This window comes from Leptosomus discolor, chromosome 5 (genome assembly GCF_034619465.1).
Source record: "Leptosomus discolor isolate bLepDis1 chromosome 5, bLepDis1.hap2, whole genome shotgun sequence".
Classification (NCBI taxonomy): Eukaryota; Metazoa; Chordata; class Aves; order Leptosomiformes; family Leptosomidae; genus Leptosomus; species Leptosomus discolor.
In genome coordinates, this window is record NC_141395.1 from 16,968,350 (window position 1) to 16,990,641 (window position 22,292).

Sequence of the window (22,292 nt, forward strand, 5' to 3'; positions counted from 1 at the left end):
ACAACAGGAGATGCTATTACAACTCTTTTGTAAACTGTGCCAGTGGCTAATTATTTGGATTGTCCATGTTTGCCTCATGCAGTAAATAGTCCTCATCTCAGTAACAGTTGAGTATTTGCAAGAGTCATTAATTCCTTTTTGGTCTTTGTATACTTAACTATAGGTGCAGTCAAATTTTTCCTTGTTGCTCTTTTTCCCTTCTAATATCCTATTTGTCCAATTTATCCTCCTTTGTTCCGTGGCACTCCATTACAGTTGTATTTTAGGAATGAGCAAGAAGCTTGTGGGCAATTTTCTCTACAGCTTTTTTTCACTTTTGCATTTCATTATTGGTTACCACCTCCTCTTCTCTTACACTCCCTTAATAATAAATATTTATGCTGCCCCATAAATTTACATAGTATTCTGCAGATCTCAAAAGAGGCAGAGTCCTGCCCCACCAATCTCTAGTCTTTCCATGCATCTCCCATGCTGCTGTGGGGGCACTGGGAGCAGAAATGATACAGCTTTGCTGGGGAGGACCCAAATACTGGAGGTGCTAGGTGCATTGAGCTCCCTGGGAATGGAAGACCTTCCTACTTCTTCAAAGAGCCGGGAGGACATATCTACTAGTGATACCTCATGTAGAGAGAGTGGAGTACTCTGATAATCTGCTTGGCATGTCTAGAAGAAGTGGCCCATGCGGTGCATTATGCAGTCTGGTCTGTGTATGGAAACAGCAGTTGCTGTTAAAAACCCACCAATCTTTCCTTCTCTGTGTGTTGGGCTGTTGCATGATGAGACCCACTGACAAACTTTGCAGGGCTTGCTCAGCCTGCTATATGGGGTCCTCCTCTGCGGGGGCAGAGGACTCAGCCTGCTTCCAGTGAAACTGGACCTGCCCTTTCTGCTGTCTCAGCTGCTGTAACAAATCCTGGCTTTGAATGCTCTCTCCCTGCAGAATTTACATTCTGTGAGGTATTAAATGCCACCAGTAACTCTTCACTGCTGACTACAAACCCTACCCTCCAGGGATACCTGTTCGCTGCTCCTCCAGGCACACTTTCTAAGTGATGTAGGAGGGAGTCGTAGTGAAACGAGTCTCTAACTGAGCTGTTGCAGCTTTAGGGACATCTCTGGTCTGGAAAAACTTGATGAACAGTCTGTGGCTGTATAGGGACCAGCCCAGTGAAGCCAGTAGAAATGAGATCAGCCCAAGGATTTTCTTACCCTGGTATTCAGCAGGAAGAGTCAAATGCAAGCATGATGATTGCAAGTGCATGTGCCTGTGGCTGTCCATCTTGAGGCCTGTTCAGTGAAAACTGGGTTTATCTGTTTGCCAGGAGCAACAGTTTTCCCTTTAACTTTCAGCGAGCCTTCTGGCTTTAGCCTAGCCAACACCATCACACTTTATTTAGCAAGGCAAAGCATCGCAAGGACAAGGGAGTGGTGTGAGAGAGGCCACAGCTGGGCTTTGTGAAAGGTAGGGATGGGGCAAGGGAGAAAACAATCAGGAAAAAACAAGTATTTTGATGCAGAGTTTTAGAGTGGGACTTGTAATGTTCAGCAGTAAATAGCCAGTTAATCAATGACAGATCATCTGTTGGATGTCCTCTTAATTACTTCAGCCTGTGCCAGACACTGATATCCTTGAAACCTGAAAAATCCCATTAGAAGGTGCTTTCATTGGGGCTCGGCCAAGATGCTTTGCAGGCTTTTGAGGAAGAGCAGCACATGACAAGAGCGAGTGCTGATGGGCTAGGGCTTTCGGGGCAGCAACAGGGGTGGCACTGGAGGGGTCTCTCCCTGTGTCGGGGCACCCCGCACAGCTTGTCAGGAGCTTGCAATGAATCCCTCACTCTGGGGTGGTGTCCCAGCTCTCCAATTAGACAGGCAGCAGTAAGAACTGCTGCTGCTGCTGTTTTCCATGTGCTTTGGCTTTGTTCCTGTGCCCTCAGCTTGTGCCAAGGCCTTCTGTATTTGTGAAAAGGCCGGGCATTTTTCTTTCTCTTTAAAGAAGAGGTGTCCTGGCTCCCAGCCCCTCATGAGGGCTGTGGTTGATTTCAGAGGCATGCGTGGCACACAACTGGTGCACGTTGCTTTCTGAAGGTCACCCCTTGATTAAGGGGTCTTCAAAACCTGTCTTAACAGAGTATGATGAAGACCTGCACTTTGATATTTAACTCTTTCTGCTGACTTGTTCCTGTGGGCTGAGATGGAGAGCTATGAAATGGTGAGTAAGGGGAGGAATGAGAAGATCACTGTTTTTCAGTTTCATTTGGCATCCCATGAAAAGATCAAGTAGCACATCTGGCAGAGCAGGGCACAGAATTAAACCATGAAAGTCATTGCTGTAGGAAGTTGGAAACATCCTTGATATAAATGGCTTCTAAAAGGCAGTATAGAAATTCATAGAGGGATAGCTGGCTGTGAAATATGAAGATCCATGTGCAGGCTCTGGCTCAGAAAGCCCCTATGCCATTGGTGTCCAGAAGCAGAGGAAAAGATCAGTCCTTACGCTCCTCCTAACATCTGCTGCTGGCCACAGCTGTAGCTGCTGGTGGATCACAAAGATCGTAGCCTGGCACCAGAAAAGCACACTGGTGCCTTGGCAGGGAGACATGAAGAGTCAGGTAGTGGGGCCTCAGACAAGCCGCAGGCAGCTGGATGGGTCTGCTCTGCTCCTCCCTCAGTCTCTGTGTGGGTGAGCCTCTGTGTGATGGTCAGCTTGTTTTTTGGACTCATGACTGGTTTGCTCTGCACAAGGAACTGCCGCAGCCTGCTTCCTCTCTCACTGGCAAGCATCACTGCAGATGCCCTCTGCTGTCCCCTCTCCATGGCTTTCAGTTGAAGTGGGGTTAACATGGGTTACACATAAGCCATACTCAGCTCATGGGATGTGTGGGCCCTGAGCAAAGGTCACTCAGTCAGAGGCTCTGGTTGCAGGTTTTGCTTTTCATGTACTGCAGTATCCTCTGCCTTCCTCAACTTTGGAAGATGGGGTGACCTTGTGAGGATGATTTGGGTTGGTCTTGCCATGGGTAGAGCCCAGCTGGGTTCAGTTGGAAAGCCTAAGGAGGGATTTTTTTGATAGGAAAGATGTCTCTGCTTTGTGCATGTGAGCCTTACTGGAGGAAGGGAAGAGGACAGGGGAGAGGTTTAGAAATTGTAGTTTATTTACTGCCTTTCTCCCAAGGGATCCAGAAGAGCTTGTCTTGTTAAAGACAGGACTGTTTTCCTCTCCAGTGAAACAAGAGTGCCTGAGTAACTCAAACCCACAGCAACACCCACTAACAGTTTGGGATAGGAAATGCAGAGCTTAATTACATTTTGACCCTCTTTCACTTCACTATTCAGATATTTCTTCTCCTGAGCTTGAAGTCTTGTTGGACTGGAGCAGGAAGGACCGGGGGAGCTCATTCAGCTGCTGCTAGTACGCCTTGCTTTTTGCTCGCTTCAAGGGTGGCTTTTGTGTTTAGACATCTGAGAAAAGATACCAGGCAGCAGGGATAAAAGATGGTTGGACTCAGCACTGCAGCATGAAATCAAACTGGAACACAGCATTAGGAAAGCTGACAGTGCTTTGAATATCTTACTCTTGTAGGAAGGGGGACAGGCAGGACATGGACGCCTGCTTCCATCGGAAGAGTTGAAAGCCAGAGCTTACAAGGTGATGCTGGCTGAACAGTACTCCCTTGTGGGTGGGGGGCAGGAGAACAAGTAGCTGACAGTCAGGGCAGCATGTTTGGAGAGATGGCCAGTGGGGGTGAGAAATGTACCCGATGGGCGCAAAAAGGAAGTGGTGTAACTGAGGAGCTTGCTTCTGAGTGTTGGAAACAGATTGTGGGGGTTGCTGCGTCACAGCAATGACGTGTGGTGGTGTGATGAGGCATCGCTTTACCCTGAAGCTGTAGTAGTCCTGGTTTCAGTAGGTCGTCCTGCTTTTAGCGGGTATAAAGCTCCTGGGCTGTATGCGTGGGTTGCATCCTGTGTTAGCATCAACTAGCATAATGTGGAAAGATGCGGGGCATGGGTCCCTGGAAGGATGCTGCAGCCCAGCAATGATGCCTCAACTCCTTCCCGCAGGAGGGACCAGTCCTGTTCTCCCAGTGGCTGGGAAGCACTTGAGGGTGGCTTAGTGGGTAAACAGCCAACTTTGCAGCCAGTACTCCTCTCCGTGCCCAGCTGCTGCGTGCCTGGCTTCTCCTTTCACAGGGAAACATAAGCATCTACCAGCATAGGAGCTGGCAAAGGGGCTTGCAGGTAACCTCTTCTCTGTTTAGGGGCATGAAGGACCTTTGTGCTTCCTGGAAGGGGTATCAAGTGCCCCATGCATCAGGATGCAGGCTTCCTGAGCTGGGCTTTTTTGTCATTCAGGCCACCTGGAAGGACGTGCCAGAGGGGGCTCGCAGCATGATTGTTTGTGAGTGGTAGCTGGCACTAGCGCAGCCTGCACTGGGTGGATGGAGGGGGATGTGGGGGCCATGTTTTGATTCTGCTTTTCCTGTTTGTTGTAACTTGGCAGAGGCAAAGTTTCAGAGACTACAGAGGCAGCAAGATCCTTTTTCTTTTCTTTCTTTTCTCCCTGGGACGTACTGTGACACCTTCCACCAGTAACTCTGATTTTATTTTTTTTTTCCAGGGGGGACAGAGGGAGAGTGGGAGGGCAGGATTGGTGTGGTGAGGCTCTGCAGCTTTGGAGCACATAAACCTGAATATTTAGGATGGGGTTCATTGTCTAGAGGGGAGACTTTCCTAAAAGCAGCCCCCAGTGTGTGAGCAACTGTCACAGGGGCTTTTGTTCCTGCTTCAGGTCGGATTTCTGTGGAAAAAAACTTTAAAAATGAAGAAGGAAAAAAAACCAAACTCAAAACGCACAAAACCCTCTCCCCAAGGCCTGTTCAGAAAATGGAGATAAAGCAGCAATAAAGTCAAGTGCTCAATTAAGCCAGATGTACGTGCTTTAAAGCACTAACAGATGTGGCAACAGTGGCTCTAATGAAGTGGAGTTTTATGGACCGAGTGCAATGGAGGCGGGTGCATGTGACAGGGGATGGCGCAGCAGTGCTTTTGTTCTGAGGGCTGATGAAAGCCCTCAGAGGGTATGTGGGTGCTCGGAGTTGATGTTTCCCACTGTCTTCTCAGCTCCTGCCCCCTTGCCCCTGGGATGGCTGCGGTTATGGCGCTTTTCAGTTGCGGTGGTCTGTCTGAGAGCAGTGAGGGTGGGTTAATTATAGCACTCCAGGGCAATTTATCTAATGACAGCCTCCCACCTTAGTGCTCCTGGGAGGTTGCGGTGGCCCCCTTGATGTGCTCCTTCCCTAGACCCTATGCCTGGGGAGTTACATGCCCTTAAATGACTGCCACATTTTGTTTTGTAAATTTGGGGGTTCAAAAATGCATCAGAAAGCTGTGAGATGCTTTCGGCTGTAAGAAGATGGATAAAGGCCAGGTAAAACCTGTTATTCACGTGCTGTACAACACCTGCAACATATGGCATGAGTGATACTTGCTGCAGAGCAGCCGGCTGGGTTTTGGCTGGGAAGGCTCACCTGGGCCAGGCTTAGACCGTGTGCAGGGTTGCTTTGGAGAGGGACTTAAACAGTAGTATGCCACAAACCAGCTGAAGCTGTCCAGCATTTTGGGGTTAACTCCATGCAAATGCCAGTCCTTCTTGAAGCCAGGAGATTCCGTGGTGTTCCCTTCCAGAAGCTCAAGTGTTTTAACTATTTGGCTTGTTAACACAGGAATGGGTGGTTTGCTTTAACTCGAGGACCACCTCACCACCACATACCAGCAGCTCCCCCCTTTAAAGGGCTCTTTGCCATAAGCCTGGGTATCTTCCAAGACTTTATGTGGTAGCCATGTCCTCCAGCAGGAAAGGGGTGCTGTGTAGGTCAGGTGCACAGCAAACATACCAGGGCACTTGGTGCTGAGCATGTACATGAAATGTTTTCTGGAGGTGTTTGAATGGGAAGCTGACTGTTGCACATCCAGTCTTCCCTTTGAGTGGTTCAGTTGGCTTATCACATCTGTCTCCATCACTCTGTGTTTTGTGGTGGTCTCTTTTTCAATCTTTGCAATGCCTCCCTCCTCCTTGGGAATGCAGCCGACTGATGTTCCCCTTTATTTTCTTCCTTCCTCTACCACAGTTTTATGACTCTCTCTTCCTGCCTTTTGCTCAGTGGGAGTCTGCATACTCCTGAGGTTGGAGCTTGGGCAACTTCATGGGTGGCCCAAAATACAGAGTCGTTTGCAAACAAAGTGAAATCCAGCCCCTTTTTCTATAAAGGCAAGAGACCTAAGCAGTGACAGCAGAGCAAAGCAGCAAGCTGCCTTGCACTGCTTCCCTCCCACCTGTGTGGGAGGAAACTTTCCTTTCTGAAGGCCAAGTGACATTGATCTGGCCGTACTCTAGGCTCTGGTGGTTGGAGGACCATAAAGGTAACTTGCATTACTTGCATGTGCCTGGCCGTTGTATGCCACAAATGGTTATTACAGATCAGCTGATCTGCTGCCTTCTGGTAGTCTGTCAATGACTCTGAGCCCTTCATGGCATTACTGCATGTGTATGTCATTCAGCAGTGGGACAAATCCACAAGTTTTAATTTTGTCAAAACTCCTGTTTATTTCAGTAGCAGTGTTGTATCAATAAAGACTTCATGCCTGGAGAGTGTCAGTTGCCTTACTTCAGAAAATGCAGATAGTAGGATAAATAGTAAATGTGCATAATAAATATGCATGCAAGACCAGGTTCGGTCCCTGTTCAAATTCAGCTCTGCTCCTACCTGGGAGAAGGATAAAACAAGGGTTAAAGAAATCCAGCAAAGTGACTGCAAAGCTGAGTGAAATATTGCCCCAAGAACAGATGAACAAAGTGTTTTGACATAACTTGAAACAATTGCGATGTTGTTTAGCTTGAACATCAAATGAGAAAAAAACACAATCTGTGAACAGCTGAACTTGGGACTTAAACTTGAGGTATGGCAATTTGGTAATAGCCTCCATCAGGAGAGAATGGGAAGGATAATGTCTGTGAGTGCTGGAGGCAGCTGGGAGATGGTAGTGGGCAGGAGAGTGGGCAACTAAATTACAGCAGGTACTACCTCTTTCCACCTACAATTCAGTACTCTGGTTTTATTTGGAGGCACTTGTGCTTTGTCCCTGGGGAATGCAGGTTCCTGAGGCAAAAGCAGACACAGGGTTGGCTTTGAGGGCTGGTGCTTGGCCAGAGGGCTGCACAGGGACAGTGGGTCCAGTAGACCTCAAGGTGGCACTGGTGGTAGTTGCTGTTGGGCTCTGGCAGGGTTTCTGAGGAGAAGGTAGGAAGGAATTACCATAATAATAGTGTGTTTTGAAAAAGGCAGACTTTGAGGAAATGTGCAGTGAGATTTAGGTGGGTGGTGAGGGGAGCCCTGGACTGAGCTGCTGTCTGGAAAATCGACTGTGGAAAGGTGAGATGTTATTTAAAAACAAATGGCTGAAGTTCATTCCGTTTGCATGCAATAGCCATAATAACTGGAGAAGCCAATGTGGCTGAGAAGGGAGTGGAGCAATACCGGAGATAGGCAAGAGACAGCAGGGTGGGGCACTGCTCTGACCTTTTTGGGATTTTAAGTCTTTTGTGCTTTACTTGTAGTAGTTTTTTTTTTCCTCCTGATTTTGAAGCTTTTCCACCTTTTTGCAGGGCAGAAGGTCAGACTTTTGGCCGCTCTGCATGCAGCCTTCCCAGAAGTCGTGCAGAAATACTCTGCTGTAGTCTCCTCTGGTCATGCCCTGTCCAGAGCAGCTTCCCCACCAGCTGTTGATCTTGACGGGGGGTTGTGAACAGGCACCAAAGGGCATAGTTGGGCTTCCAGAGCCAGAGGACATCTTTCTGGTGAGCTAAGCCATCCTTGAGGAGCCAGAACAGGCAGAGAGCATTGCTGGAAACAACCCCTAGACTACCTCCCCTAGCTTCTCGTATGATAAAGACCACAAAATTTCGCTCAGCCACCTCTCCTTGTATTTGACTAAAGCACCCTGTCCAAGAGACACATTATGTGGGTTTGAAGACCCCGATGGACAGATGTTAGCACTTCCTTCAGTAGCACATCCTGCCTCGGGGCAGGTTCAAATTGATTTTTGACAGTCTGTCTCCAGCTAACTTGTTGTTTGCTTGTCACTGCCTGCACCTAAAAAGGTAATCATCTTAAAATAGGAGAAGAGTCTGAACAGGTCCTGTAACATTATACTTCTTCCAAAACTGTGTGACGGAGGCAGAAATGTTTAGTGTGAATTCAGAGAAGAGTTTCTTATTTGGTATTGTGTGTCCATCAGATCATCAGTCCTTCATCAGCCCTTTCTGGTGGACTGCAGAGTGTCATACCTGGGAATCAGTCACATTAAGATTTACAGCTCTTGTAACACTGCCAGCCTCTGGCTCTCCTGCAGGAAAGAGGGATGCAACATCCCAATGCCAAACAGAGATCATCCAGATAACAATTAATATCCAGGCATCCTCATGGAGGCTGCAGTAAGGAGAGCTCTTCTGTGCTTGTGTAGTCTGGACTGTGGGATGAAAAAGCCCCAATGGGCTTGGACTTGGGGTCAGAGATGAGCCTGTTTCTCGTAAAACAAACTGGAGAAATAAAGGTAATTCGAACACATCAGTACAACGTGTAGGAAATTGAATGAGGTGGTTTCATGGTCTGGTTTCATTCTGGAAATTCCTAGGAACAGAGGATTTAGGAGCTGAGCTTATAGTAGAAGTTGGTGCAGGCTTTTTGGGGCAGGGGCACCAAAGACCAGACGCGTACAGCATGACCAGGGAAGGAGAGCAGAGACTTGGCCTGATGAGGTTAATGGCTCATTTCATTCAGGCAGAAGCCCCTAATGACTGAGTAGCGCTACTCTGGGGATTTTACAGACAGGGTCAAGGTCAAATTGGGAAGCTGCAGAGCAATTAATTTAAGCTTGGAAGTGTTTTCAAGTTAATTCATTTGGTTCTGCTGGGAAGGTTGCAGCTTTGCAGAGGGCTAATCGGAGAAGTGTTGTTGAAAGGACTGAGATACGGTTCACTAACAAGGGGGAATGCTTTTATGGTGGCAGGGAGCTCGGAGAGCCTCACTCAGGAAAACCTTCCAAACATGTTAAGGCCTTTCCCCTGAGCAAGCTGCTTTAACACATGTTGAAGTTAAGCACATGCACAAAACCACTGTCATCAGCCACAGGATGAGACCAACCCTCCGGCTCCTCAGCTCGTAGGTGAGTCTGGAGAGTCTCTGCTGTAGGTGCATGTTAGGATGCTCAGCAGCCCCACGCTCAGGGGAAGAAGCGGGTGAAAGTAAAGCAGGATTGCAAGTGGAAGTTGGGTAAATGAGGGGACTTGAAGTGTTCCCTGCATTTTTGAGGGACCCGAACAGCATTTTCTCTTATCGTTCTTGGCATGCAGTGAACGGCTAGCGCAGGAGGGAACAGGATGTTGCAAACACTTGCGGGCTCACTGTTGGCAGGAGGAGAGCTGGAGCAGACCTTCCCCAGTGGTGGTTTGTGCTCCGCTGGGTCCACACAGAGTGGGCTGGTGATGTGCTACATGGCCCATCAGTCAAATTGTTTGGAAAGAAAGATAACAAGACAAACCCTGCTATTTTATCTCTGTTCAGCTTGGCTGCACATTTCCATGAAATGGTGGAAACTTGCTATTTTTGAGAATTGTCTTCGTGTTTGAGCTGTAGTTGGCATTTGCTGACGTGTTTGTAGATATATTGGGAGGTGGAGGGGGAGGAAGACTAACAGGGAGACAGGCAGTCATGCAAACACATGTACATGCAGAAACACATAGAGGCAGGCTGTGCTATTGCACAAGTCCTGTATCCTTGGGAAACCGGTCTACAAACATGATTTAAAAAAACCCCAACTGTTTGAAGTAAAACCAGAGGAAGGGACATTTTGGTCCCTCTTCTTCCCTCATCTGACATCAGCTCCATTTCAGTATCACTTCTGTGCTTTGCTCCAGGGTGCCAGAGGAGTTTGTGTGCAATGGGGCACAGGTGCTCTCTAGGGCACTGTGCAGTGGGTAGGAGGTTTTTCTCTGGCTCTGGACCTAGGTGGATGGAGGAGGGAAAGTTGCTCTCTCCAGCCACCAGGAATGGGTAAAGAAAAGAAAGCAAACCAGGCTGCTGAAAGCTGTACTGCCCCAGTCAGTGTCCCTGGCACTTTGGAGGAGCATAAAGCATTTCCTGCAGGACGCCTGAGCCAAAGGAAGGCACTGGGTGCCCCTTGGATCACCCCTCCGTGCCAGCCACTGGAGGCAGGGAGAGGAGCTTGCTAAGCAACCCCTGGCCAGAACATGCTGTTCCCTCCCCAGTCCTGCCCTCCCTGCTGGTAGAGATGGCTGAAAAGATCTCAAAAATAAAGGGTGTTTCCAAAGCCCCAGGGCTCTCAGCCTCAGGGGATCCCAGAGTGCTTTGTGGACAGCTTATCACAGAGGTAAAACAAGCTCTTGGAGACTGATGCAGGAATTTTCTGGCTGTGGTGTGCAATTGCCTCACTGTTACTGAGCAAGTTGTTGTGATGAATAACCCTGTGGAGTGCAGGCAGGCAGAGGATCCCAGGAACCTGCCCTGAGGAGTTCCTTGGCAGATGGAGAGATGCTCTGAGCTGATCTCCATCTCTGTGTCTCATGGGAGCCCGCAGTTCTAAGAAATTTGGGAGACCAGCATTCCTGCCAGCCCTCCCAAAAGCTGGGTGGCGCAGACACCCCTGGGCTGCCCAGGAATGCTGGCTGTGTGTCCTCTGCAACCAAATTGAGTGCTTAAATATCCACTCGCCTGTGCAGAACTGGATGAGGCTACGCAGAACAGGCTGCTGGCTGGGGAGAGGGGACCACGAGGAGGGGGGGGGGGGAGGGGGCATGTCCCTGTGCTTGAATCGACAAAGGGATCATGCATGACTCCTTCCCTGTCATTGGGTATTAAACCCAGTGTAGATGCAACCTTTGGCTCCTGAACTGCTGTTTGACAGGAGGAGAGCTGGGCAGGGATTGTTCTGTAGTTGTGTCTTTTCTTCTGCTCCTCCCCTGAACATCCATGGTTGGCCTCTGTAATAAGAGATGTTGTCCTGGGGCTGGGGGGCTACTTCTCTGCTTTACATCCCTTCTGCATCCCTTCTCCTCCTGTCATCATTTCTCCTACATGGCCCATTGCTCATGCTCCCTCTGTGGCATTTCCCAGTTGCGTTTTGGTTGGGTATTTTTTGTGCAAAGTGAAGAGTGAAACTTGAGCAGCTGCTTTGGTTTCATCTGCCTCTGGAGACCTGCATCCAGCCTGGCTTGATTACTCCTGGGGCCAGAACGTACTAGTGCCCCCGCGTTTCCCCTCTGCTGCTGGCTCAGTGCTTATGGATGCTGTGCCGAGGCTCAGTGCTCTGCAGTTCGGCAGTGGTAATCAGCAAACCCTGAGTCCTTTTTGGGGTAGGGTGGGCCAGAGGGCCTCGGGGAGACTTTGTTCTTGGCAGGTCCTGTTGCGAGGAAATTGCAACGCCGGTGTAATCCCTGCTGGCAAACGTTTTCTGAGGTATCCCAGCTCCAGGTCAACAACACCCACACTAGAGCTATTGCACAGGAACCTTTGCCCAGGGCTCTCCTAGAAATACTTTGCAGACTGATGAGGCAGAGGTCACCGGGGCTGCAGTCGGGGTTTGTCTGCTCCTTCCCCACCTTCCTGCAAGTAGTTCTTTGGCCATGGCTGTTGTGCATGTTAAAGGTGAGGTTTAAAGGCCCTGTCTGCTCTCAGGCTGCGGAGGACAAGTGCTGGGATCGTGGCAGCCTAGGACAGGCAGCTCTGCTCCTTAAAATAAAAAGCGGCAAGCAAAACCCAGAACAGGTACTTAAATTATCCTGAAATGGTAGAACTTGGGGCCACAAGAAGCTAAAAGTGTTAGAGGAAAAACCCAAAAGCTCGATGAAAACAGACAACACTGCTTGGGGTGAAAAATCACTCTCTGGATATGGCATTCTGGCAGCCGCAAATGTGCTTGCCCCTGTGCATGGTGCGGTGCCAGGGCAGGAACGCAGGCTCCTGGGTTTGCTCATTGATTCCCTGCGTGGCTTTGGGCAACACTCAAGTTTTTCCATGCCTTTGTTTTTATCGTGTACAACCCAGGAGGAACACCTCTCTCTCCAGGGTAATTGATGAACTGCAAAGCACTTTGATGTCTTCAGAGGGAAAATGCTGGCCAATGGAGGCTGCGATTGCTGTGGGACGGAGATGTAAGCCCAGTCCAGCCCAGGACACAGCTGGGACCTGAGGCTAGCAGGGCTCCAGGCAGGGTGTTGAAAGCCACTTGGGTGAAACTTTCTGTGGGTCTGGGACCTTAATCAGCACTTAAGCGCTATGCAAACACCCTGGGCAGATAAGCAAATGCATGTGAAACCCTCTGGGCAAGCTGTCATCGAAAGAAAGCAAGTGCAGAGAGAGAACAGCGCTGGAGAGGGCGGCTGCAATCCTTGGCATGGTGCATACTCCCTGTCATATAGGCTGGTCCTCTCATGCTAAGTGAGTGCTACTGGCTCAATCCCGTCCCTCAGTCCAGATATGGTTCAGGGCTCTTCAAAGGGATAAAGATGTATTTTTAACTTCAGGCAGCTGCCTTTTTTTTTTGGTGGTGCTTCTTTCTTCTTGTAGCCCTGGAAGTGGCAGGTTGTTTTTAAGCCGCTCTTTTTCTCAGCTGTCTCGGCGGAGGTGCCTAGAGGTCTCAAACCACATTCCTGAAAATTTCAGTGCTGGAAATTGGTAGCCTCTTTTGAAAATGTTGGCGAGACTGTGCAGCATTCTACAGACGTTAGCTGATGGCCATTTGAACACGCTTTCACCTCAGCCAAGTCCTCGCCCCATTGAAGCCAATGGGAATTTTCCTTGAAAAAGGCCATAAAGAAATCATTTTCTTGGCGTGGAGAGAGGTGTTTCATGGGCTCCACATCAGTGTTTAGGAGAACTTCAGCTATCTGCTTTGATTCCTGCCACACTTGTCCCGCCCTGCACAAAGCCTACCTTTTGATCCAAAATAGCACAGGAGATGTTTTCCACATGCCATAGGAAAATGGAAGAACTATAAAACATAATTGTTTTGGAGTTTGGCACCACTCCGTTCACAGATATATTTAGTGTGAATTGAAATTGGTCAGTGAAAGGGCGTTTGCTAGGATGACAAACAGATTAGGGTTGTATATCTGAGGCAATTGCATACCTGCCCATCCTATGCCGGTAGGGTTGGTGGGTGGCTTAACTGGTTCATGGGTAGTCATAAGCAAGCACGCACAACTCAGTTCTTTTGGTCAGTGTTTGAAAAACATTACCTGGCTGTAAAAGGCATTGTTAGGCTCAGAGCGTGCTCTGTGCTCTCCTGATCTTGAGTCTTGACGTCTTCACTCTCATCGTTGCTACCCAGCCCAATGCTCTTTGAAATGTGGTCCATCGCACCTAACGATCAGCCTCTTCCCACGCATGCAACTCATCCACGAAGGAAACACCAGTGCTTTGTACATGGGGACAACCTCTCCTGTCCCATCTCCCTTCCCCAGTGACTGAGCCATCCCTGCAAGCTCCAGGTCAAGAGAGCTCATCCTAATAACAGCACCAGATTTGAAGAGGGAAAAGCCGTGATGAGGCTCTGGCATTAGCTTCAGGTGGATCAGTCAAGCTTGGCAGCAGGGTGAAGGTATGGCTCACTGTGGCTGGCTTGGCCTTGGAGAGGAGAGCTTGCAGTTGATTGCAGCTAGACCTTCCTGGCCTCTGCTCCAGGCTTGCTCCCGTGATGGTGCCCAGGGAGCCAAGACCAATCTCTTCTGTCCTCGGGTGTGTTTGTGCACATGGGCTTGCACACTCTGCTCCCATCAGTGGTTTTCTTTGGGCTGATATTTGTTAGCATTGGAAAGTGAGAAAAATGAGTGAAAATATTATCCGAAGCAGGTTTTGTGAATGAATCAGCCGACAAGAGGCTTACCAGCTCGCCTTCATTTACTAGCGCAGTGCTTATTTGGGCAGATGTCTATATATTTTAGTTGGAGGCAAGAAGGAGCAAGAATCGATGGGGAAGGCACTGTTTCCAGTTTACTGCTTTTCCGTCAGTTTGTACCATTGGTTTTCTGAATGAAGTGGGGCACTGCAACGTGTCCGAGATGCTGCTCTGCTGCTGTGCTTGTTCTTCTACTGTTGTTGACAGCTTGGTGAGACACCAAGGAGAGGAGCACAAAAGATGTCAGAAGGCTAAAACCTTCCTAAGAAGCTCACTGAGGATCAGAGCCTGGGCAGCCTTGCCCGTCTCTTGCACAGTGCTTTTTCATTTGATCCTGTCTGAAGGGCGGCCTCATGGCCTTCTCTCTTCTCACTATGTGTTTCTAATTAACAGGGAGACTGGTGTATAAACAGAAGATTCCTGCTTAAAATATTCCTTGTCCAGCTTCTAGGATGACAGCCAGACGGCAATCGCCAGGCAGCAACCCAGACTTTGAGCTCGCCCATCTGGCTATCAAACCTGGTCCCAGTTCTCATCTGGAACCAGTATTGAGGAAAGTCATGGACTTTGCCAGATTGGTTTTGCCCCGTGTTTGCTTTTCAGTTGCTCCCAAAGCAGACCAAATGCATTTAGTATTTCTGGGAAGTGGGATGATCCCAGTGTTGGGAAATCTGAGGCCAAAATGGTGAGGAAGTTCAAAAGGATATCGGACAAATCCGTTGAGGGATGGGTCTGTTGTTGGCTTTTAAATCCTGTGGGTCAGATGCAGTCTCTAGCCATGAAAGTGCTTTTGCTGCTGGTCTGCAGCACAGTTTGGGAATGGTCTTTCTGACGTGTGTCCCCAAGCAGCTGCTGATGGTCTCTTGTGGATGGCATGCTGGGCTGGAGTGGCTCTTTGATCCAGCCCACTTGGACCATTCTCTTGCCATCAGTCTGCAGGCAGCTTCACATTTGCTGAGTAAGTTCAGGCAAAACTCTTCTTGCAGTTTCTCATCTGTGAGCCTGGGATTGTAACACCTGAAAAGAGCTTGGAAAGCTGTGGCAGGAAATAAAACAGTTGCTATTATGATTTTTCACTCTCTGTCATGACAATAGAGCTATGCTCTAACAAAATATCATGATGCAGCTTCTGAAAAAAAAGGAAATGTTAAAAATCTGTAAATGCTCTGCATGCTTGGTCTTCCAAGAAGCAGGAGAGGTCCATAAATTAAGCATTGTTACACGAGCTAAAGCACTGCTTTATTTCCATCATGCACTGTTTGATGTGATTTCTTTACTTCTATGTAAGTGCCTGAGTTCTGGAGTGCTGGAAAGCTGAAATCAGAGGTGCTGGAGAGAATGCTGATGTTGTGAGGCTGGGTGCAACTGTTCCTCCTTGGCATATGCTAAAAGACACTTCATTTTTGTCACCACTGTAGGACCAGAATGACCTGGTCTGTCACTGCTGAAGAGCTCCTATATACAGAGACACATACAGAGATGCACTTAGCCTGGGCTACTGCGGTGAGAGGTGATGTGCGTGCACAGGCTGAACCATAATTTGGGCTGGAAAGGACCTCTGGAGGTCTTCATCCAAGCGCTTGCTTAAAGCAGGGCCAGCTTAAATGTTAGATCCAGTGACAGTGATAGACATGCTTGCTCAGCCAGATCAGACCAGGCACCAAGGAGGGGTCAGCTGTCACCTTCTGGGCTTCTGGAGCAAGCAGGAGGAATTGAGATCTGTCCTCATTGCCACTGCAAAGTCTGAAGGGACTGGTGTCTGCAGCATCGTGACCATTGTGTCCTACTTTGGCGAGGATTGCTCTCAGAAATGGTACCCAGTGTACTGGGAAAATGCACAAAGCAGAGAGCGGAGGGGATGGAAGAAGTCCAGTGTTTATCCCCAGATTTCTGATAACTGATTTTGAAATGCCCAAATTAGCTGGGGGTCTTGCGGCTTGCAGCAGTGGCAGAGTTGGGCCCCAGGACATGTGGGTCTGTTCCACGGTCAGCAGAAGTGGCTAAATGCAGAAGTAGGTAGAAGCTGAATGAGTAATGCACTGTATGACAAATGTATGAAAGATGGTAATGCAAGGATGATCACTGAAATGGCAGGATCTCTGAGGGAAATTAGGGTGGTCATAAAACAGAGGCAAGGTATTTTTGAAAGCAGGCCTGAGAATTTATTTTAGCACATTAATACTGAGTAAGTATTCCTGGAGATACTCTGGGGGATGATAGATGGACTAAAGGTATTGTTGCTAATCACTGTGGTTTTAAGTTTTGGAGCCGAAGTACACTTGGCATCCCTAACCCAACTGGACTTCTGATGGGAAAATTACATTCTTTGGGAAGTAATTTAGAAGGTCAAAGAAAAACCAGAAAGCACTTCTCCAGCAGCGATTTCCCCTGCTCTCTAAACTGTCTTTTAGTGTGGTAATAACTCCAGAATGAAAGGATCTATTCTCACCTTCCAGATGAAAGGGCTAATGCAATTTAAAATTTTTGCATGCAAAGATTTTATGGCTTGGTAACCAGCCATGCTTGAACACGATCCAGGATGGGCTGAACACGTGAGAGAGTGCCTGGCTGAGCTTGACCCTTTCCTTGTCTGCCCCATCTCCTGCAGATAATGGCGATGACCGGTCCGAGAGCATCCTTGCTGAGAACCACGTGGATGGCACCACAGGGATCCTGAGCGGAGCCGGCGGGAGGAAGCCTATGAAGACGGGCATGAAAGAGCTGGCGGTTATGAGGGAGAAGGTGAATGAGCAGCAGCGGCAGATGGGCAAAGTTGGCAAACCCCATCACAACCATGAGGACTCGAAGAAGTCACGGCTGTCGACGAGCAGGGTGAGAGGGCAGGGGGGCGTGGGGAGCTAACGGAGGCAGCTGAGGGCTCGCTGGGGAAACGCTGAATGCAAAAGCCTTAGTGACATTTGCAACGAACTGTCTTAACAAAAAAAAAAGAGAAAGAAAAAAGGGAGGAGGGGGGAGAGAAAAAAAAGGAAAAGCAAACGTTTGTTTTGGCCTGAAGCTGGGGCCGAACACACCATCTGATGAACTTTGATGTGCTGGCGAGGAGGTGTTATTTTCATTGCAGCTTCACCTCCTGACAGCAGAGCTGGGGAAGGGGGGCTGACACCTACCTCTGCAGGGGTGCGAGCTTGCCCTTTGCCTGCAGACCAGCTTTCTCACCCTTTTTCCCTAAGCAAGTGCCAGGGATGGCCCAAGGGGATTTGGTTGGGGGGGGGCTGTCTGCCTGCTGCAGGGCAGGCCCGGTCCAGGTTGAGGGCGGGGGAGGGGGCAGAGCCCCCGAGGATGGGCCGTGGGGCTTTCACATAGGAGAGAGAGTGCACGGGGTCCTCCCTGTCCCCTTATTCCCTCTCCCTGTCTTTCTGCCCTCCAGTCCTTGGCCATGATTTCCCTCTAGTGGGCAGCTTGGTCAAGGCAACTAGATGGGATGAGGATGGAAAGCCACCCCAAAAGGTCCTTATACATATCTCTGTAAACATATAGGGTATTTATACCTGGGGAGTGTAGGAACAGAAAGGGACTTTAAAAGAGAGCCCTCATCCCCTCCAAGGAACAGGCAAAGCAGTGGTTCAAAATAAGGTGCAGGCACCATCAACTTAAAGAGCTCCCACACTATTGCTGCTCCTTTGGGAAAAAAACTCCAGCAACTGCAAAAGCAGAGAGGTGTGGACTTGCTCCAACTCACATCAGACATAATTCAATCAGAATTGGTTGAATTCTGTTGGCTGGGAGCCTTGGCTTGGGGCTGCTGTGGAGCAAGAGGGCTGCCTCCAGAGGCTGGCTTTGCTGGATGCTCTTGTTCCCAGGGCTTACCCTCTACTTCTATGAGGTCTCGCATGCTTTGAGTTACACTTCTGGGCCAAAACTGCTTCACAGGTGTGGTATCTGCGCTATGTTGATGGAAACCCTCCTGGTCTGTCTTCACATCAGTTGTCACCACCAGTGGGACCCATGGCAGCATCTCTGGGCATTCTCCTCTGTCTTTCCAGGGCCCATGACCTGGTGTCATGTTGTTTCTTGGCTACGTGAGGCACATGGCACATGGGAGAGATGTGCGTGTCTCCCTGTGTGGATCTCCACACATCGGCAACTGTGAATGTGTGGCACACTGATTTTGGGGGCCTGCAGGTGAAGTCTGCAGCAGGACGCAGTGGCAAACCTGTGTCATGAGGAGGTGCACACAGGTGTTCATCCCTACTGGTGTTTCTGTTGTCCAAAGTGTTGATATTAAATGGTCTCATTGCCCTGATTTTTTTGGTTTTGTTTTCTGCTTTCTGTGTTCTTTTCAGACCCCTTGCCAGCAGGAGCTGGATCAGGTCCTGGAACGCATCTCCACTATGCGGCTGCCAGATGAGCGAGGTCCCCTGGAGCACCTCTACTCCCTCCACATCCCCAACTGTGACAAGCATGGCTTGTACAATCTCAAACAGGTAAATGGGGAGAGCCAGAGCCCTGGGGCTGGCTGCACTCCCGGCAGCAGCCCTTGGCTCAGCATGCGTCCCTACCACGCACAGCCACAGAGGACACACGCAACTCAGGGCTCGGCTGATGTCATGCACACGGTGTGGGGTAAACAGCAAATATCACAGGTGGCATGGACAGGTTTAGTAACACCCAGGTGCATCTTCAGCCATGGGATATCAAGTGGAGATGTGAGAGCCACATGTGGCTGCAGGCACCCCAGAGATGGAGAATCTGTTTAGTTTGGAGCCCCTTCTTCCTCACAAGTGCTGATGATTGTCCAGGTCTATTTTCCTGTGCTTTGAGCCAGGTCTTGTCCTGGCTGGGCCCCACTACAGGGGAAAAGCAGAGAAGGGCTGAACGCTGGCCAGTCTTGCAGAGAAAGAAGAAAGCACTTCTCCTGGATTCAGGAAGGTTTCTAGTGAGCTTTACTAGTTTTCCTCCAGAAATTGAGCCTGGTCCCACAGCTTCAGGAGGGGGATTCCTTCCAAGCAAGGCAGGAGTTGGGGTGCAGCATGCTTCTGAAAGTATTTATGGGACCCAAAAGAACACAAGTGACTTAATGTGTGTCTGAATTCTGACTTCGTGGCTTCATTCATGCAAAACCGGCAGGTGTCAGCAGCTGAGACATGGGGGAAAAATGCCAGGAAAAAAACTCTTGGGCAGCAAAACACCAGCTTGTCCAGGGTTGATTGAAGCCACGTGTGAATAGTACCTGGATATGAGCACACCCTACGGCTATGTGCAACTGAGCCTTTGGAGGGGACCCCAGAAAACCTGCTGTTTTCATGGCTAAGCCTTTTTCTCAGGGCTACTTCTACCCCTTGACCAGGAGCATTTAAAAAAAGACATTAAAAGAGTAGGATGCTCTGAGATCTTCTTCTTCCATCCCATCTCTCTACCCTGTCCTGCCTGGACCCTCCACCTGCCCCTGAAGAGCCCCACGGCCTAGCTGCATCCCCCAGCATGAACACACTTGGAAGGGGTGGATGGAGCAGAGTGGCAAATTTCCTGTAAGCAGATGAGCTGTGTTTGGGGAACAAGCCTGAGCAATGCAGCAATCCATTGTGTGCCACAAAAGAAAAGACAGTCTCTGCTGCTCCTTGTGCCTGGGAAGCAAGTCAGCCTGCACTGAAGGGTGCAGATGGGTCACACACTGGTCACTGCTGCAGAAAAAGGGGACAAAAATTGCTTTCTTTTTCTCCCCCCAACTCTGCCCCGGTTGAGGGCAAACAAGGCAAATGTGAAGCAATACCCATTTCCCTCTATCTGCATTTCCAGAGCTGAGCATCAGCTCCTTTTCATTTGCTGGAAAGTGGATGCCAACAAAAGCATTCCCAGTTGCTCCCACCTCCTGTGGGCCAGTGCTCGGGTGGAGAGTGCCTGGATGAGCTCTCTCACTGGGGAGGCTTTTTCTTCCTCTCTTTTCATGCTTTTTATTCCCATGAACAAGGCTGCATTTTGACCTCAGTCCAGCTGCAGAAAAAGACTTGAACTCAGCTTTACAGCGTACACGCAGAGGCTGGCCTGCTGGAGTGACCTCTGAGTCTCCCGCTACACCCTATTCAGAGATGCATCTGCTGGGGATGGAGGGATGAGCATCAGGTTCAAAGTGCCTGCAGCCCTTCCAGGGCAAGAAGTAGATGATAACCATTAGGGCAAGAAACTTCTCTCTAACCAGACCAGGCTGGGGAGGTGGGGTGGAGTCCAGGTCTAGATGCACCACAGTCCCTACCTCTTTTCTGGGACAGTGAAAACCTGTTTGGAAACATATTTTGTCTGGCTGGGGGGGCCTTGCTCTCGTGTGTCAGTTTGTTTAGCCCAATTTGCAGGTGAGAAGAAGCTACACAGCTCCTCCTGTCAGTCTGTCTCATCCCTCTTCCCCCAGGGATTTTTGACTCTATGGTGCTTTCATCCACAGCTGACAGAGTAATTCATCTCAGGGACAATTTTCCTTGTGGTTCATTACAATTGGCTTCTTGGACCCTGGCACACCCCCTGGAGGAAGAGATCCAGCCCTCAGCCTCGTGCAGCACAGACCCTGGGTTTTCTGAGTGCAGCATCCCTGAATCTTGCTTAAATCCAAACTAGTGCCAAACTGGTGGGGAAACTCCAGCTCTGCCTGTGTTCAGGCTTTGGCCTCTTGGGGCTGGGAAGGGGGTTTTGTCCCCGTTTCCTCACCTAATGCCCACCCTGTCCCTCTCTGTGCAGTGCAAGATGTCGGTGAATGGGCAGCGTGGCGAGTGCTGGTGCGTGGACCCCATCCATGGGAAGGTGATCCAGGGAGCACCCACCATCCGTGGGGACCCCGAGTGCCACCTCTTCTACACAGCCCATGAGCAGGAGGACCGGGGAGCACATGCCCTGCGGAGCCAGTAGATGGACGTGATCCTGGTTGCTGGAGGCAGCTCGCCGTGGCCCCAGTGCTGGATTTTACATGGGTTTCAGCATGTCTCTTTAGGCTCTGGAAGAGACTGGAGTTGGGTCCTGCGTGCTGCCCTCCTTCCCCTCCTGCCTGGCTCCTGTGGAGGGGAGGGATAATGGGAGGGGAAGGGTGGTGGGGATATTGCAAGGAGAAGGGACTGCTTTCCTATAGTCTTTCACCCAACATAAGCCAGAGAACCAGTCTTTTTTGCTCCTCACCCCGCAGCCCTGCCCCCCCTGGTGCTTCGCGGCATCTTCCCGCACCCTCCAGCACAGAGCACCATGTGCTCCCCAACACCTCCCGAGGCCAAAACCGCCCATCACGGGCAGGAGTGGGACAGAAAACAAAGGAAAACCCCCACCCTTTCCCCCTCTTTCCCTCCCTTCCCCAAGACCAAAGACTGTAAATACTGTCGCCTGCCTCTTGCGTCCTGCCAGTCCCCTGCGCCCCAGCCCAGCCATCGGTCCTGGCATGGGATGCAGTGTGGGAGGGAGGGAAGGAGGAAAGCCCCCAGCTTCCCAGCTGGAGCATGCCTGTCTGGTTGGGATGCATCCCCCAAAGAGGCATCGGTGAGGAAAAGCGCTAAGGATGAGATAGGCCTCCTCTGCCCCAAAACACCCGTGGATGCTTCCCTTCCTAGGCTGGGGCACAGTCTGCCCCACAGGAACCGGGCTCCAGCTGCTGGTCTGGGAAGACGGGGCCTTTGGGTGACGGCGAAGCTGAACGCTTGGGTTTCCAGGGGGTTTGAAGGGCTATTGCTCGGTATTTCCTAGGATTGGCTTGTGCTGAGGGAGCTAAAGTATACTTGCTGGGGCTGGGTGGAAGGATGCCTGTGTAGATTTAGGATAACAAGCCCAGGGAGTGTGTCTCTCTTTCTCTCTCTCTCTCTCTCTCATTCATTTTTTATTTCTAGACAGGAAAAAAACCCATCTAAAACCTGCACTCCCAAGCAGCTGCCCTTGTCCCTCCATTTTCGCTTGGGACTGGAGTGAGCATCTGCTATTCAGCACACACTTTTTCTTTTTTTTTTGTAAGTAAATTACAGTATATATCTTGCTTTGTAAAGGCCCTGACACACACGCACCCCTCTGCCCACACACACATTTGTATAGATTAAATCCAGGTGATTCCACACGCTCTGAGAGGTTTTGCGCTGGACATGCCACTCTGAGGAGAGATGTGTGTCTGCTGTTATTTCACCTGTTGATTTCTTTCTGTACAGAACACACTGATGCTGAGAATAAATAACTTCCCCGTCGCCTAAGCAAGGAGATTTTATTATTTTCTTTCTTTTTTCCCTCTTTTTTTTCCTTTTTAATATGGATACCATTTTCAGAGCAATTGTGAAAATCCTCTCCTTACAGTAAAAGTCTCAGGCTTTCCTTAAATGAAATCAAGGTGGGGGGAGGGAGGAAGT

General features: G+C 49.7%; 1 protein-coding gene across 2 annotated transcripts in view; it reads left to right on the forward strand.

Moving 5' to 3' along the window:
* The window catches only part of IGFBP2 (insulin like growth factor binding protein 2), a 59,445-nt gene extending 38,616 nt beyond the window's left edge, over positions 1-20,829 (forward strand). For both annotated transcript variants that reach the window (XM_086465769.1, XM_086465770.1), the window contains 3 exons: positions 16,583-16,806; positions 18,279-18,419; positions 20,662-20,829. In XM_086465769.1, the coding sequence (XP_086321895.1) occupies positions 16,583-16,806; positions 18,279-18,419; positions 20,662-20,829 (533 nt within the window). The remainder of the gene's footprint in view (positions 1-16,582; positions 16,807-18,278; positions 18,420-20,661) is intronic.
* The last annotated feature ends 1,463 nt before the right edge of the window (positions 20,830-22,292 follow it).